General features: G+C 21.5%; 1 protein-coding gene across 1 annotated transcript; it reads right to left on the bottom strand.

Annotated features, from left to right (window-relative positions):
- Positions 1–17,513: 17,513 nt before the first annotated feature.
- Positions 17,514–19,688, bottom strand: EAF01_011168 (uncharacterized protein; the record flags this gene model as incomplete). The annotated part of the gene is made up of 8 exons (XM_038919425.1): positions 17,514–17,732; positions 17,858–17,983; positions 18,050–18,386; positions 18,439–18,750; positions 18,890–19,036; positions 19,155–19,385; positions 19,445–19,548; positions 19,605–19,688. 8 exons carry the CDS (start codon positions 19,686–19,688, stop codon positions 17,514–17,516), a joined length of 1,560 nt encoding a protein of 519 aa, XP_038764939.1.
- Positions 19,689–19,975: the final 287 nt, after the last annotated feature.

Raw genomic sequence — 19,975 nt, forward strand, 5'->3', positions numbered from 1 at the left:
TTTGACCAACTAATTTACATTACTGCTTAATCGACTTCAATATTAAAGATTGAGTATAACTTAGTATAAGGAACTTTCTAATATAACAACCTTTTAAGAAACTAGATTACCCTACTCAGGAATAATTCAAGATTATTAACCACATTAGAAATTCCTTTAAATTAAATCTATTATCAACTATAAAAGTCCATCCTATATTTTTATTTAATAAATTCTATAAAATAATAAACAATTTATTTTCCAAACAAATTCTCAAACCATTATCTTTAATTAATATTATTAATAATACTAAATAAAAAATAGAATATATTTTCACTATCAAGAAAATATATTAATAATTTAAGTATAAAATATTGTAATTAAATATAAACAATGATTTTATCTAATACCCTATTTTAAACCTCAAAACGGTTCTATACTTTCTTTACAACTTTTATTTATAAAATCCTTTTTTACTAGAATTTTTTATATATTTATTTAAATAAATTCGTTTTTATAAAAGTAGAAAGAATAATTACAATTTTATAAATAATAATTAATATATAAATAAAAAAGATTAAAAGAACTTCTTTTATTTATTAAATTAATAAAAGAAATTATAATTCTATAAATAATTAAAAACAATTAAATAAAACTATATTATTAAGCTATAAATAAATAGATAGATTTAAAAAAAATTAGAAAGATATTTTCTATAGATAAAAACGGTTATAGTCAAATAAGGTATAATAATAAAAACTAAATAGTTTAAATAAAAATATTAATTAAGTTTTTAATTAAAAGTAATAATAAAAAAGAAAAAAATAATTACAAGTTGAAAGACAAGATAGTAACTAATTATAGTCTAAGCAATAATAAAGCTAAGCTTGTGCTCAATCTTTTTCAATTATATTCGAATTATTAGAAGATTGACTTCTATCTAAATTAAAATCAATTAATATTATTACTCCAACTTTTCTCTTTATTCTATTACTTTATTCATTTAACAATCTATATTCTTTTAAATAAGAATAATTAAAAGTATTTCTTTTAAAATACAATTCTTTAAATCTTTTTATAAATTAAGCTATATTAAAATATAGTAAAGTTATAACTTACCTCTACTATATTATTATATTTGATAATAATTAATTAATATTAGAGAAATAGAATATAAATCTATCCTTAAATAAACATTTGTACTTATACTTTACATTTAAATAAAGTAAGTAATAAATTTGACCAAAAGTTTGATCAGAAATGTAATAATAGATACTATTACCTTTTCTAAAGATATAGTTATGAATATAATTAGTATAAACCCAGTCGTCCTCCCGAATATATTATTTCCGTAGTGGCACTGTCTTTTTTAATAATCTTTTACTTGAAGATTCTAATTTGTTAATGTTGATAAAGCTGATACTTCAATAATGAATTGTATCAAAATTACAATCGAATTGATTCCAGTATAAATCCTCTATAATCTCCTCCCCTATAATTTTATTCTCCTTAAGATCTTAAAAATAATATATCGCTATAACCAACTTATTAATAAACTTCTTTTCATAATCATTAATATAATCAAAAAAAGAATTATATCTCTTTTTTAAATTCTACCTTAGAAAATAATAATATGAATATATCTAATAAATATATCGACAATCAATTATATTTCCAAATATATTATCCTCAATACTTATAATTATATTTATTAAACAAACTGATTATATACCGAAAAAGAATGAAAGAAAAAAGTTCACTTATCTATATCTTTATAATCTAATTCATCATCATTACAATCCTTTAGCTTAAATTTCAAAATATCTTTATTATCATTCAATATTTTTATAATAGAACATTTATTCTACAAAACAGAAAATGTAGCCCTTCATTTCACTACAAATTATTAATAGAACATATCAGCATCGAAAATATAAAAGATATAATAAACAATTTATTATTATATATATCACTTTTTACTACTTCAACTATACCAATAATAATTTATCCTTATCATTACGAACTCTCAATAATGTTGAAAATATATTAATAATAAAAATTAAAAAAAGATAAAATAATTAAAAAAGAAAAGAAAATTAAGAAGATTTATATACTCCAAAAATTAGAATTATTACTAAAACTATAGAACAATATACTCTATTTCTCATACACCTTTTTATTACAAAAAAGCAAAGTTTATACTCAAATTGATTTATTATACTATTCAACTACATAAATAATAACACCTCATCATAATTATTAATATATAAATCAAATAAGTAATTATAAAGCTTAAAGATAAACTTTTTTAAAAAAAAAGAATAATATTATGAATCGGCCCTAATTATAATTACAATTATTTATATGTGTATGTATATATATATAATTATATATATATAGCTAATATATAGGTATACTTTATAAATACTTTACTTTCAATTTTATAGTTATAAACTCTAAGAATAAATTGTACCCTGCTCTTACAATTCTTCTATGGCAAAGTATTACAATATATTTATATAATATTTTATATTATTAATTTAATATTTATTTTTATTAATATAAAAGTTAAAATTATAATAATTCTTTAACTTGATCTTTATATTATAGATATTTGGGTTAAAATTAATTCTTTATTTGAATTATTATATACTTATATAATTAAATGTGACTTTTTATACAAGGAATTTGTTATATATCTTTTCATTTTATTTATAAAATATAAATTGAATAATCTTCTAGTATAAATAAGAGGATTATATTTAATAAATTCAAATATATCTTTTATAATCAAATTATTAATCTTTTATATTTATAAAACTTCAAATAATAACCTTTTTATAATAATAATTTTTTTTGTATAAAGTTCTATTATAAGATTTAATACTTCTTGCTTTTTCTTTATAATGAATACTTTTATTAAATCTCGATCGTCTTATATAATTATAAGAAATTGATTGTATTCATTATTGATATTAATTAAATAAGGTGGTGAAATTCTAGGAATTTTTATTTTAGAAATTAAATGTTAAATAAAAACTTATAAAAATATTATCTAACTATTTATATAAAATTTTATAATTTGCAAATTTGAGGTATTGAATTTTTAATATTTAAAAATATTATTAAAAATATTTTTATTATTATTATACAAAATTTTATTAGATTATAAAGAAGATTAATCATATAATTTTAATTAGTAATTATAAATAATCTATACAATTTTATTCAATCTTTTCTTTTTCTCCATATTTATATTAATAAATTAAGCGGTAAATTAAATATTTTATATATAACTAGATCATTTCGAATAACAAATATATTTTAAACCACTCGTTTTATATAAATTTTATACATTTTTATTATTATAAGATAATATATATTCACTTGTTTTAAAATTGATAAAGACAATAAATTATATGATATCATTCGAGGATAAGCTTTATATATAAATAATATTGATATAAGTTTATTTGAATTAGTGATATTATTTATTATCTTTATTATTATTTATAATATTGATTTTTTATTAAGATTATTGTTTTTTAATTCAGTTTTGAATATATTATATATATATTATATAGGGGAGTAATATCTTTTAACTTTTCTAATTATATTGTAAACTTTAATAAAAACTTTTCGAATATTAATTTAAAGGAATTTTATATGTTATTTGAATTTTTTAAATATGAAATTTGTATCTATATTATATAATATATAATTTAATAATTTTAGATATATATTAATCCAACATTTTCAAATAATATTCTATATTGTTTTAATAGATATATCTTATATAAATATTGTAATATTGTATGTAATTACCTTATCAATGATATATAAAATTGGGTTTTTATTAATATAAAAGATATTAAGAATAATAAAATAATTGAATTTAATATTATTTTTGATTATAAATTTAAATTGTTTAGAGTATTTTGTATAAAATTGATAATATTTGTAAAATCTATTAAATTTCTCGATTGAAAGATTGTTAATATTATATTCTACTCGATTTAAAAGATTTATAAGTTTCTATATAAATAAATAATCAAATTTTTAATAAATTTACTTGAATTTTATTTTTATTAAATGATTATATATAATTGATTTTTTTTTTGATTTAAAAATATAAAAGGATATTCCTATTTTTGTATATATTATAGAATTCATCGTATAGTATAACCCTATAGGACTAATCCTAGCACTCCTTCGAATTACTCAATCATTTATGTGTCCTATATACCTAATTAAACGACTCCATTGTCTGATCAGGGTATATAAAGCAGGTGTAATCCTTATGATTATATCTCAAGTCAATCTAGTTTATAATCACTCTATATACCTATCTCCAGATCAAAGTGATCATTAAACCTAGCTATTACCTCCGTGATAGTATAATAAGAATTATCTTATTATTTTGTTTTAAAACATTTGTAAAGTTATTAAGTAATATATATAAATGATTTATATTTTATATATATATAAGAAATAGAATGTTTATTGATATAATTGAAAAAGTAATATTATTAAAAAGTGTTTTAATCGAAATATCATTTTACAATTGTATAGAGCCTTTTCCAAATTTGATATTATACTAAATATTATTCATACATCTTATATTCTTTTCTTTTTTTAATACTTACATTTAGAGTTCTTTTATTATTAATATCTCTAATATAATAATATCAGGAATAATATTTTGAAAAATATTGACCGAATATCAATCTTCGAACTAAAAAATCTGATTTTTATTAATTATTTTTTTATACAATTGTTTAAATTAATCTTATTACAGAAAAGTATGTATAAGAGATTATTTATTAAAAAGTTTAGCTATATATACTTTATTAATGGATTTTATTTTAATAAAATATATTTTATATTTTATTAGTTAATTATCAATAAATTATTTTATTAATATTTAATAATATTTTATTTATTTGTAACTTTATTAAATTCAATTTTTATATTATTTGAATTATTTTTATATATAAAAAGAAATCAATAGAATTGATTTTTATTTATATTATATTTCATTATGAATTAATTATATTAAGGTTTTTATTCTTATATAAAATGATTTATGAATTAACAATCTGGTTTTTTATATATATAGTATTTTAATGATAATATATAAGGATTATTTCAAAATTATATAAATTATAAATAAAAAGAATTATTTTAAAAAGGAAATAAAAACTTCTTTTTATTTTGGGTTTTTTAGAATTAATCTTATTCTTAATATAATCCTTAATCTTTATATATATAATTAGTTTAGTATATTTTCGTATTAAGTAGATTATTAATAATAAAGATCGATATGAAAGAACTTATTATTCTTATATATTTAGTTTATCTAATAGTGTTTTACAAATTGATATAAAGATCTTCATATATTAAAGCTGATTATAATAATATAGAATTATATTTAGAAACATTATAATAAGCATTTATAATCTAATCTTGAAGTATTAATTCTAATCAATATAAATCAATTAAACTATATTATAGATTTTGAAAATTCTTAAACAGAATTTTTAGTTATTAAGGAAGTGTCTTTTCGGGATTGTTTTATATAACTTATAGAAATGTTATATTATGTTATTTAATAAGGTATTTCTATTATCTTTTTTTAGTTTTGAAATGTACTTATATTAATATTAATATGTTTTCAAAATTAAGGTTTTTATTAATAATTTTATTAAAATAAAATAACAAAGTATTATTCTTAAATATTATTAAAAAAGTATTATTATATTAATTTGATCTAATATCAATATTCCTATAGAATTTATAAAATATTTGAAACTTTTGATCAAGAAAATTATATTCTTTATTATTATATTTATAATCTTTATTAATATATACTTTTATTAGATTTAAAAAGAGATTATATATATATTCTATATATAATATATATAATATATTTTTTCTTAATATTATATAATCTAATATTATATAAGATTCAAAACAAGATTGATTTTGATCTTATGAATATAATATAAATATTTAATTAAATAAATTTGAAGTAGATGTTAATATATATATTAATCTTTTTGATTTAATTATTTCATATGTATTTAAATAATTCATTCTTAAATTCTTTATCTCTTTTTCAATCTCTTTTATATATTCATTTAATACTTTTTTAAAAATAAGTTTAATAAGAACTTTAATATAATTTAAATCATCTTTTGATTATTAAACTTGAAAATTATAAATAAGAAACTGAATTTATAAAAGTTTAAGCATTTTAATTCAACCTTTATATTATTTTTAAAATTTATTCTATAATTATTATTCTTTATATCATTTGAATTATAAATTGATAATTTATATAGTAATATTGGTATTTATTTGGGATTTTGTGAGATTAAAATTATTTAAATGTAATTGTTTTTTTTAAAATGTAAGGTCTATTTTGTATAGAAGTGTTTTAGGGATTAGAAAAATTATATTAAATAATAATATTTGATATTATATTGTATTAAATGTATTTTGTATAATATATATAAGAGTATAATAAATGTAGATAGAATTAATATAAATCAAATTATTTTGAAGAAATTATAATTGTAATTAAGGATCTCTTTTTGATATATAATTCGAAAAGATAATATAAAAAATGTAATATTTTAGTTTTTTTATATAAATTGTATATAAACTTAATCTAATATGACTTTGTTTTTTTTTTAAAAGGTATTTTTTTTTACTAAGTTTGATTTTATTGTTTTGTAATTGAGTTTAATTAATTATTGATTAGTGTTAAATAGACTTAGTAAAATGTATATATATAATATATACAAATAAAAGAGTTGTTTATTCCTATCTATCTTTTTTATATGAAGAGGGAATTATTATATCTATATATATATACTATTCCTATTTATGTATTTTGTGTGTATAGAGGGTAAAGTGTGATATGTAATATCACATTGTTGGTTATATGTTTCGACAATAATAGCTTTATTAATATTCAAACTATAAGTTTTATTATAAATAATTTTATAAGATTTATATAATAATATATAAAACCTCTCAATAATACTAATTAAATAATGTACTTTCATAAAAACTGTCTTCATTTTAATAGATATAAATATAATATATTACTGAAATTCCTTTTCAATGAAGTTAGTATTTACATTATGAATAATATACTTTAATGAATTAATATATATCAATCCAATATTCACAAAGTTTATTTCATACATACTCTGTAAATATATTACTTAATTATTTAACAGCCTAAAAATGTATAGCTTTATTGATAATATATAAAATAAAATTATTATTAATATAAAAAACATTTATAAATATTATATAATTGAATTTATAATCTTTATTGAAAAAAGAAAACTTAAATCTATTAGAAGATTTTTTATGGATCTGATAATAATAATCAAATTTGATAAATTACTTGATTATTTCAAAATCTTTATAATATCCAGAACATTTAAGTACTTTATAAAACTTTTAAGCAAATAAATAATTGAATTATTAATTTATATATTATAGTTTAATTTTTGTAAAATAGCATTCTTTATTATTTATAGAATAAATAATTAACCTTTAAATATTAATATTCTAAAATAGAAATATAGAACTAAATTATTAATAAATAAAATAAACATTTTTAAATATAATAATAACATTATTAAGATTATTATATTTAAATTTGAATTGATTCATGTTCATAAAATGAAATAGAAATAATATATTTACTTCTATTATATTCCATTTTACAACATTAAATAAAAACTTTATTTAGAAGGAATTAATAGAAATACTTACTTTAATATTATATTGAACTATTACTTAATCAATAATAATTTAATTATACTTAATATCCTTAATCTTCTTTTATATCAAATATTAATTATATTTAATAATAGATCTTTAAACTATACTAATATTAATTATAATTTCAAAGAATTTATTTATAATATATCTTTTATTACTTATGTATATTTCGATTATTAATATATAAGTACTTACTATATTATTAAAGATAATTATTATTAAAGAATTATTATAGATACCTATTAATACAAAGAATATCCTAAAAACTTCTTCAATATTATTATCATTAATAAAATATTAATCAATAAGATAATCCTCATTATTATTATTATCATTAATAAAATATTAATTAATAAGATAATCCTCATTATTATTATTATCTTTTTGATTATTATTTTATTTGATATTCACAACGAATTAATTATATCGTTTTTTAAAGTTTTTATTATCAAAATTATTATGTTTAATATAATAATTTAATTTGAATTAGTCTTTCTTTTCTTAGCTATATTTATAATACTAATAGCCTTTTTCCTTACAACCAAAAAAAAAATTTATTCTTACCCTTATCTAATAATACAATTGAGAACTGTTTTCTATTATATTTATTATAAAATTTTCAAAAATAAAAATAAAAAGAATTATTATTATAAAAATATTAATTTATAAGGAAAGTTTCAATAATTGATATATATCATTTTAAGAATATCTTTTGATAAGAGTTCATAGTCTATTTAAACTAATTTATGAAATTAATAATATTAAGATAAGGATTGTAAATAATATTATAGTATTTCAAGATACTATTGTATATAAATAAAATCTTAATATAATACAATTGAGAATTACACATTACTATAAAAATAATATACTAAAGAAAACAAAGATCTGTAATTATAATATTAAACACTTCCTAAAGATTTGTATTAAAATTCCTTTTAATATATATTTTAAATAAAATATTATTTTATTTCAATAATATATTTTACCAATACTCCAATCCCTCAAAGTTATTAATTATTATATTATACAAATCTTAATATAAATTAAAAACATTATTAAAATTCGTTTAATAATAGTTTTTAATTATATTCCAAAATATAATTAGAAAAGTAATTATATTTATTTTAATTGGTATAAATATTGTACAATAATGTTTTCTAAATATAAAAATCTTTAAATCAAACAAATTGTTATCTGTATAAATCTTTGAAAAATCAACAAAACAATGGTTCTGATTATAATAATCAGTTACGTTTTCGTTATAATTAAAATAAGGATTGTAATTTTTATTATCTTTATTATTATAATTACTTTTATTATTTCCTTAATTATTTTTATGATTATTATTAAAGTTATTGGAATTGTTATTTTTAGAGGTAATTTTCAGAATATAATAATAATAATAATATCCTAGTAATAGTGGAAGACTTAGTCACTTTAGCTTAAAGAACGAATCGAATATAATATAAGAGTTGAATTGAAGACAAATTATAAGAGAGAGCTTAATTGAGCTGAATTTGCTTGCTTTTTCCTAGGTTTTCTTTAAAGAATATTCTAGGTTTATATAGTTTATAATGAAATTCTAGTAGTTTCTATGCTTATAAATAAGATCGATTTAAATCGAATCTTACAGAATCATTTTATATTATAAAAGAAAAATACAACCAATCAATTTAGTTAATTTATTAACAATCTTCTATATAATTCCATCTCATTCTATTTCATTATAAATCAATTTGATAAGAGATATAGCTATATTATAATATAAAATCATATTATACTTATATTATTAATACATATATAGCTTGATTAGTAAGATATTAATAACTGATTTAGTATACTTATTATAGAATCTCACAGTTATTATTAGATAAATTATTTAGATTTAATAATATAATTTTATTAAATTTTGATAAAATTGTATTATGTTTTTTTATTAATTTAGATTTTTATGGATTCTTTGATAATAATATTATTTCTAAAATAATCAAATGTATATTCTTAGAATTGTATGTAGGATGTTTATTTAGAATAATAAGATATATATTCCTAGAATTATATTTAGAATATTTATCAAAAAGATTCATAATATTCTTATAGTCCTAAGGTTTGTTAGTTTGTAGTATTAAGCCGAGCCCAATAGGAAGAATAGTTTATTTTACAAATACAAAAGGTTGTATTTCATTATTTTAATATTCAAAAAATTGATTTCTAATCCATTTATAATATTTAGAATAAGAAAAAGTCTTTATTAATATATTCTTAATTTCAACCTTAATATCAATATATATATTATATCAATAAAGTAATTTATAAAAACGAAATAATATTCTTTTCTATATATTATTTAAATATTTGTTATTGAAATATATAAAATCAATATAAATAAGCTCCTATAGATTAGTATTTATAAGTCTGTTATCTTTACATTTGGCGATTTTATATCGAATAAAAGATTTAATATATTTTTAATAGTCATTATAAGGCTTGAATCTTTCATATATGTTTTAAGCCTTTAATAAGTCTTTTGGAAATATGAATATTGAAAGTTTAAGGGGTTTGATTAAAATTGAAGTCCTTTTTTTAAGCTCATATCATAAATCATTTTTAAGGAATGTATTATTGTAGCCAGCTATAATCAATAATTTATAAACGTTAGGAGTTTTTGATCTTTCTAATAATTTAAAACTTTCCTCTTTTTCAAAGATATTAGATTTCTTCAACATAATTATATAAAAAAAAGTAATAAAAATAAAAATAATTTTTTTTTTCAAATAATTAATTAAGTAATTTGTAATATTATCAATTAATATTAATTTAAAAAGAATATGAAAAACACAGTATCTATAATATTCGTAGATCCTAAATATCTATATTATATTCTATCTAAAAAACTAGCTAAATTATAGGAAGTTGTAGATCTTATATAAACACTATAAAAGGGTTTAGTCTTTTTTGCTCTCGCTTAAGACTACTATATTCCGTATTTGCTAAAGACTATAATATAGTAGCTAATGAATTAAAGCTATTCACTAGATCCTAATGATTAGTGTTCATATAATAATATAATAATATAATTATTAATTTCAATAGAAAAAATTGAAATATAATCTACAAATATTGTATAATAAAATGTGATTTAAAAAAAAATGATTAAATCAAGATTCTAAGAAAAACGAAAATTATAAAAAGATTATAAAAAATAAAAACAATTCAATAGTAAACCGACTTCGCTTATAAACATTTAATAAATTTCTTTTTAAATTTTTATAATAACTATTACAGGTTATACGCTTAGTAGGAGATAGACTAGGCTTGATTAAGAATAGTTCTATAATAGTACTACAGTAGAACTTGACTATACCGAAATAAAAAAATTAATCAATTAAATCTAATATAAACAAGATTCCAATATAGAAATGATAAGGCATCAAGATATTAATATTTATAACTCAAAATTATCAACTTCATTCTATATTAAAATAATCTAATATAATTTCTTACACACTTTTGTTACGGAGGTACCCGCACCGCAACATGGATTATAAGATAAACCTAAGGCCTTGGTGTTGGAACCTACGAAAACAGCACTGTAGGGACAGTTGAATTGAAGGGTAACGAAAGATAGCGGTAACCAGATAAGTAATCAGTGATTAAAAGATAGGTACCTATCTTTTGTTGTTACCTACCCTACAGTGGGCACAGGGTAAGCAGCAGTCACAGGTCGGCTAGAGAGCACAGGTTAGATAAGCGGTGGCATCATTACCAGTCACGGGATGGACATCACGTGATCAGGAAACCGACTTGTCGAAATCGGCTTTACGGTAATCGACTTGTCGATTCATAAGGTACGAAAATCTATATAAGGGAATGGGTTTCATTATAATGTAGAGCTTGGTGCTCAAGAACAATCATTAGTTTCATTACTATAGTTACGAGAATTGCAACCAGTTACCAACCTTATTGAATTCCTACTTGAAGTCTAGTCTAAACCACCTCGAGAGAACTCTAGACACTTCCACGTGACCCTAGAGGCAGCTCCCGTAACAACTTTCTTAATTCAATTTAAATTCTATTTCACACTTTTTCTTTTGTAAATTTTTAATTAAATTAATATCAGAGATATCTTATTATTCTTAATATTTAATTAAAATTTCAATAGTTTTAAAAGCTTGAGAATGATTAATAAGAAGCTCTATTTCCCTTTCTATTCTTTCATTCTCTTTATTCTTCTTAATCACCTTTTTAGCTTGAATAATATTATCAACTAAAATATCCAGATTATTATCATTCTCAATAATATGTTCTAAATAAAATGAAATATACTCTTGTATATCTAATATATTAGCTATAATACCCTAATACTTCAAATACATTAAAATAAGGTGTAAAAACTCTAAATCTTTTTAGAACCTTATTATATTATTAATAGCATTATAAATTATAATCTCAGATTGATATATTGTAATTTATCCTAATAATTCGAAATAATATAGCTTTTAATATTTATTCAAGCTAATATACTTTATCAAATCACTTATAAAATATTAAGCTTTTTAGAATAGTTTAAATTATTATTAAAATATTCAATCATAAATCTAATAGATTAATGTTATAAATAAAGCTTTTAATTTTATATAATACTTTGATTAAAGGATTAATATTTAACTGTAAACTCTAGAGGCATTTATATAATCTTTATATTATATAACTTACTTATATCAATTAGAATATTCGTAACTAGTTTATATATTGAAGAGTTATTTATAATAAGTAATACTTTCTTATTCTGTTATTTTATAATATCATCAAATTATATAAAATATTCAATAAATATATTATTATTTATTTAAAACCTTAAATTTAATTAATATCTCATTTCTAAATTATTAAGAATGATTAATTTTATTCTTTTAAATACCTATAATGTGATTTATTATCGAGTGGACTATATTATCAAATGGATTACTTTTATTTCAATTTATACTTTTAAATTTATATTATTTAATAATAATTAAATCAATTAATTGAAATTATAAAGATTTTAATAATCTAGGATTTATTAAATCATTTTGATAAGTTCTTATATTATGCTTAATTTTTTCATACTTATTATAGTATCGATTAGAAAATGTTTCTTTATTAGAATTTCTTTCTTTTTGATGTTCATTGTGTTGAATTTGAATATTAATCTTTTGTTGAGATAATATATTAAGAGTTTTTTATTTAGTAAGTATTTTTTTTAATATAATTGAGTTTTTTGTATGTCGATATTTGCTTAATATCTTATTCACTATTTGAAGTATATAAATCTCTATATTCAAAAGTATATTTTTATAAATTAATCTTTTTATATTCTTAATTAAAGTTAATATAATTTCGAATATAGATATAAGAGAACTTAATTGATAATAAGTTATTCGAGATTTTATTAAAGTTGATTATAAAAGAGCTTTAGATGGATTATAAGGGGTTTGAGAGATTTATAAATCTTCATTAAAAAAGGGGGAAATAGGTATGTGAATTTAAATATTCCATTTCGAAAGTATAGCTTTAGGATTAAAAGATATTAAATTTGTTCCTCGAAATTTTGATTTTATAATCTAAAAAATAATTGATTCTTTATATATAACTTTAAAAGCTATAGAGAATTCAACCTTCAAAATATAATTAATATATGCTTTAATAAATCCATCAATTTGATTATTATATAAACATTTTAGATTGTTAAAACAGTTAATATTAAATGATTGAATTAAATAACTTAAATGTGATAAAAACTTAAATATATAATATTATTCTCTTTATAATATATTTGAAAAGCTATTAATTTATAACTTTTATATCTATCTAGTATCAACATTCGATATTTGCCCTTTCTTCGATTCTTAGTATACTTATCAAAGTGTTTCAATTATTTTAAATCCATCTCATTGTTTATCTATTCATTAAATATAGATTTAATAGTTTATTCTATAAGAAGATCGATTTCGATATACCAATTAAAAAGATAAACCTGTCCCTGAACCACTAGAAATAAGGGAATAGCTTTACCCTCCTTAATTTCATATATTATTACTATAGCTCATTCTTGATTGCCTAATTGTATTGATTTACTTCTATCACATCTTTTAGTATTAATTATAATCATTTCAAAATATATTATACCTATTATAAAGTCTGTTTTATTAAAGTTATAGAAATTGCTATTCAAAATATTGAATTTCGCTTATATATTTATAATCAATTGAAATTAGTTTTTAATAAGCTTAAGATTTTTATAAAAAGCCTTTTGAAAGTTATAAACACAATTAAAATATGTTTTTAATTTAATTTAATACTTTACAAATTAATATGCCTAAAGTTTCTTAATATATTTTATACTTTTCAATTCAAGAATATAATTCGCTATATTTTCTATTCCCTTGAATTTAAATAGAAAACCTTTTGAATTTATATTAAGAATATATTAAATAATAACCTTTTCTTTTAATTCTATAAGTTTATATTGATTCATTTAAGTTTTAAAATGTAGAGTTAAATTATTCATTTTATAAATAAAGGTTGTACAAGGAATATTATATAATTAGGAGGTCTTTTGAAGATTTAGTTTTTTATTGTTTTTGAGAGCTTTAATAACTAAAAGCAAGTATACTTCTTTATTATTAGATTGTATAATAAATGATTGATAAATTGTATATTAAAGTTAATTATGTTTATTAAGGTGAAAGTGGTCCACTCGATGATATAGTTTATTCGATGATAAATCATGTTAGAATATATACTTTTCTAATAATTTATAAGGGAAGCTTATAAATACCTATAAAGTTACTAATAAGAAATATTATAAATCAAGCTTTTTTTTATTAATAAATTCGAATATAGAAAGTATACAATTTAGTTTATTTCTTTTAAAAAGATTTATTCCGTTATAATTATAAATATCATTTATATTATATAAAGCTATAATATATTATATCTCTTTCATTATAATATTTATTTTAGGACTCATTTTTATAAAAGTATTCTTATCGAATTAATATCTTTTTTATATAAGATTATATTTCTTAAAGTTATTAATAAAATTAATTAATAAAGTCTTTCTTTGATTAAATAATAAAGATTTTATTTTATATTTAAAAAGCTTTTTTTAAAATTCTAACATTTTAAAATGTAGAATATTATTTATAATAGGTTTTATATTAAAATAATAATTATATCAAATATATTATTTAAATAGAGCTTCTTCAAGAATAAAATAAACAAAAAGTCGAGTTTTAAATTAAATTAATTTATATTTTGAAAACTCTATTATATTAAATTATTTGAATTTCTTATTCAAAAGATTATTAATAATTGATTTCTTTAACTTTATATTATTTATTATATTATTATACTTTCTATTCTTATATTTAAAATTCTTTCACTATACTCTTAAAGCTCTCTTCTATTAATTTATTAAATTAATTCGAGGATTATAATAATTAGCTTTTTTCAACTATTTCAATAACAATAATGATAATAATAATGTTATATTCGAAGATTTATTTCTTCTAGTATATAATATATTAATTAATAATAAAAGTTTATACTGAAATTTAATTATTTTAATTTAATATTTTAATTTTCATTGAAATTCTAATATTCCTATATAAATCTCGAAAAAACCACGAAAAAAATTCAGTATATTTAAGTTTCTAATATATTCTAATCCGATATAGTCAAGTTCTACTATATATAAGAATAGGCTGCGCAACGAGTACCCGCGGGGCGGATAATAACCTCGACAGATAATCCGCGGATAATCCGTCTATAGAGCGAATAATTCAAAAATCTGAATGAGTAACCTACAGGACAAATACAAATTACTTATAGATATTTATTTACTTATATATTATATAATTATTTATAATCTTTTATAATATTAATATAATTTTATGATTAATATAAAAATTAGTATAAAATCACTTTTAGGTTGGAAAATAATTTAGCAATAGTTTTATATTTTAAACGAAAAAAGTAAATATATTTATATAATCTATAAATTATTTATAAATAATTCATATATCTATAGATAATTTATTTATCTATAAATAAGTAAATTATCTACAGATAATCTGTGAATTATCTATACAAAGCGGGTAATTTTAAAGCCTCAACAAATAATCCGTAAAGCGGGTAAAACCTCTAACGAATAACCTACAAAGCGAATTATCTACAGATAATCCATAGGTATAAATAATTTGTACGCAGCCTATATAAGAAGCTTAGACTTATAGAATATATAAATAGAATTACTAGAATATATAAATAGAATCTCGATTTAATTCGTATATTAATTAATTACTTAATAAATTTATAAAATCGAGTACTAGAATAAGATCTTTCTTTAAAGGTCTAAGTTACATATTTATACTTTTTCTAACCCCCTGTACAGCCTGTAATATGTAGGTGGCATACGTTATAAATTTAATATGAAATCACTTTCTTTATTAATTTTTAATTAATTTTTAATAAAGAAAATTCATTATTATGTCTATTATTTTACATTTAGATTAGCTTTCATATAGTATTTTAAGTTTTTCAAAATAATGAATTATAACTTTGAATAAAGAAATACTAACGGATTTCTTTTTTAATAAAGAATTCTTTATTTAAAATTATAATGATATTCTTCCTTATAAAGAATTTATGAATTTTTCTTAAAATATCGAATTTTTATTTCTTTATAATTATAATGGATTTTTATTATTATTATTATTAGTCCTCTTAATAATTTAATAATTTTAAGTGACTGAATTAATATTTATTAAGAACGATAATGATAGAAATTATTATATTACACTTTCTTAAAAAGTAAGGGGTCCGGAGGCTCGCAGACCCCTGATATCTATCTTCTTAATCTTTTTTTCAACTTCTATTCTTATACCTTTTTATCTATTTTTCGATTGTAAAATATAAGAATAGAGAGATCTTTCATAGCCTTTATTTTCTTTTCTTCTATTAAAATTCAATAATAAATAAATACTAGATATTTCGTTCTTAACCAAAAAAAAAATTATAATATATAAAGTAGTAATTTGTACATGGATTTATATTGAATTTCTTTTCGTTCGAAATGTTAATTTGCTATCACAGGGTCACGCCACTTTAGACCATACGAGAGGAAGAAGAAGAAGAAATTAGAGTTCCGTAAATTGAGAAGTCGACTTCATATCCATCGCATCGCAAAAGTAGGAATCGTCATTGGAAGATATAAGCATTACAAGAGGGGCCGGATGGAAAACTTGAATTGTAGAGCTTTCGGGCGGCGTCTTCTGAACTAGTTCTACAAACAATCGTATTTGATTTGAATACTCATCAAAAAGTTATGAATGAGAAAAACTGTATCATATGACATTGTAACAATCTGATCTTTCTTTCAATTTTTTATTTAAGAGACAGAAAGTATATTTCTATCCGATGAGTTTGAAAGTATTTATATTCATCAATAATTCAAGGAAACTCCATTATATAATATAGTACTTAAAATGTAATAAAAAAAACAGGAAGAATTAATCACAATTAAAACGTTCCGTACGCCTTTCATATTCAATACCTATACTAATTTTTTTTACTCAAATGTACAATCCTTCGACCAGTCACCGGAAATTTTCTGAACAACATCATTTCCAAGCACAATATCCCCCAAAGTGACATTCATCCAATGCCCTGAAAAGACGAATTCAATTCTTTCGAACAGTGAATCTCACCTTTAGCGGATTTTTGACCCAGATCAGGTAAGCCCGCTGGTTATTATGCCATTTCTCCTGCCCTTCAAGTAATTCATAATCTAAACGGAATAGGAGTCGGGATATGAGTAAGCGCATCTCGTTATAGGCTAGATTCTTCCCTAGACAGTCGCGGGGTCCATGGCTGAAGGGCTTGACACAGGCCAGGTTATCCTAAAGTGCAGATATTGGAGTCAGTATTGCTTTGAGAAATTATGATTGTTTTAATATGTCGCAGATACCCAACTCTTGAGTTGTTATAAGTAGGAAAAAGTTCCGATAGTCTTAAGGTTACTTACTTTTGCATAGCGTGTATCGTAGCGTGGATGTGTAGGGAGGAGCCAGCGTTCGGGTCTGAATGAGTCCGGGTCTGTGAAGTTATTTGGGTTGCGGAATGTTGCCCAAGGGTAGACATGAATGATTGTCTGCGAGAGAGCTTAATAAAAAAGACAGCTAATAAAAGACGCATATAGTAAAGGATGATAACCTACCCCTGATGGTATAAACTCACCGCCAATGTTTGCGCCAGGCGACACACGCGGTGGCGTCTCGGCCGCTGGAGGATACATTCGCAGAGTCTCCTGTATACACGCCTGTAGGTAACTGATCTGGCCACAATTTACCATGTTGATTTCCGACTCGTCAGTAAAGGTGCTGCGGATCTCATCTTGCAGAATTTGCTTTTGAGCAGTATTCATACCGGTGACGTAGAAAAAGAAAGACATGGCAGATGCAGTCGTCTCACTTCCCGCGCCGACTAAAATCAGCGAGTGCAGCAAAATATCTTCGTTCGGCATTGCTTGCTCGCCCTCTCGATTCTTCTTTAGCCTGGAATAGGTGTTAGCGCCATATCTGGGCAAATATGTCAGGCCATACATACATGTGAGACATGAAGTCGTGTTGGCCTGTCTTTGGCTCTTCACCCATTTCAATACGCTTTTTTGTTAATTCTTGGGCCCATACTGCATTTTCACTGTTTTTATTCATCGCTCTTACAATCTGCTTGCGACCCATTATCATACTGAAAGGAATGGAAAGATAGGGATATGACGTTAGAAAGCGGGTGTGAGAGTTTCCCAAAATAACTTCAAAAAAATTACTGATGAAAGGATGGTCTTCACCGGTCTCAATTGAGTTGAAAGTCTTTGCGAATGTAAGCTCGCCGATGATATCAAAGAATAAATAATTCATCCTAAGTTACGGGCGAGTCAGAAAATGATTGGTCAGGACTATTTCAAGAGAATGTTTGTAGAGAAAAGTTTGCAATTGCAAGAGGTCAATTTTTGTATGAACAATGTACGTTGGAAAGTCAGGGACGAATCGATACGTACCATTTCACAGTATCTACAGTCTCGCCAAGCTCGGCTTTGCATGTCAACTGTTCCAATAACATGTTAACATGCTTCTCGATGATGCCTTCTTGTTCACGGATCGCTGCGTCGCTGAATGAGTGGGCTAGAGATCGCCTCAACCGGCGGCTATCGTACAGTAAGTATGAAACACAGCTCTGTTGAAGTTTCCATCGAACTTGAAGAAGGACTACATTGCTCTTTGAATTCAAGATTGTTGTCAGATTCAGAGGAGAAAGCCACTTACTGTAATTCATTTGGAGCCCCGAGTATTGTCTTATGGTCACCGTCGAAAATGTAATCATGGACCTTGTCGAAAGTCCCAGCCAGACCTTTAGCTTTGAGGCTATACACCTCAGGATAGCCGATACTGCCGTCGACGGCAATGCGGTTGGGTCCGACGCGAATTATTGGTCCAAATTGCTTGTGCAGCCGAGACACCTCACGGGGAAAGGTTCCATCGACATTACTGCCCCATCTGATATATCGATTAGCCTTCGTTCTAGTGAATCTTTCTAGAGGAATGATAGATGGTACTGGTTGATGATGTCGATCGTTGCGAGGAGTGGCGGCCCAGGGATTTTAGACAGAGGATGAAACCATATGCGGTAAATTGCAAGCGCAATGGAGTAGAAGAAAAGCTAGCACAGGGTTAGCCAATTTCGCTGGAGTCTGCCAATGATTGTGGAGTACTGACAGCGGCCGGAATAAAAATGATCAAAGATGATGCATCCAGCTTAATGAGTCGTTGTGGCAAAGTTGCCGGGAGGGTGAAAGTCATGTTTCGTAGAAAAGAATGCATAAGTTCTCGAAAATAATGTGTCGCGTATATGATTTTAGGGTTAGGGAACAGTATAACTACTTATATATTGACGAAACGAAACGATTATGCATGTTTCTCCTTCGATCCTTGCACACTCACACAGGCTGGCCCCGGCATACACAGGAATTGTTGAATTTAAAAAACTTTTCGAGCCGGCTCCAAGCAAACCTTGAGTCGAATCTCTCCCCACGACCCCACGGATGCGCATGTTTCTCTTTCGACCCTTGCATAATCGCACAGACGAG

Source organism: Botrytis porri (assembly GCF_014898465.1).
Source record: "Botrytis porri strain MUCL 3234 chromosome Unknown BPOR_020, whole genome shotgun sequence".
Taxonomy (NCBI): Eukaryota; Fungi; Ascomycota; class Leotiomycetes; order Helotiales; family Sclerotiniaceae; genus Botrytis; species Botrytis porri.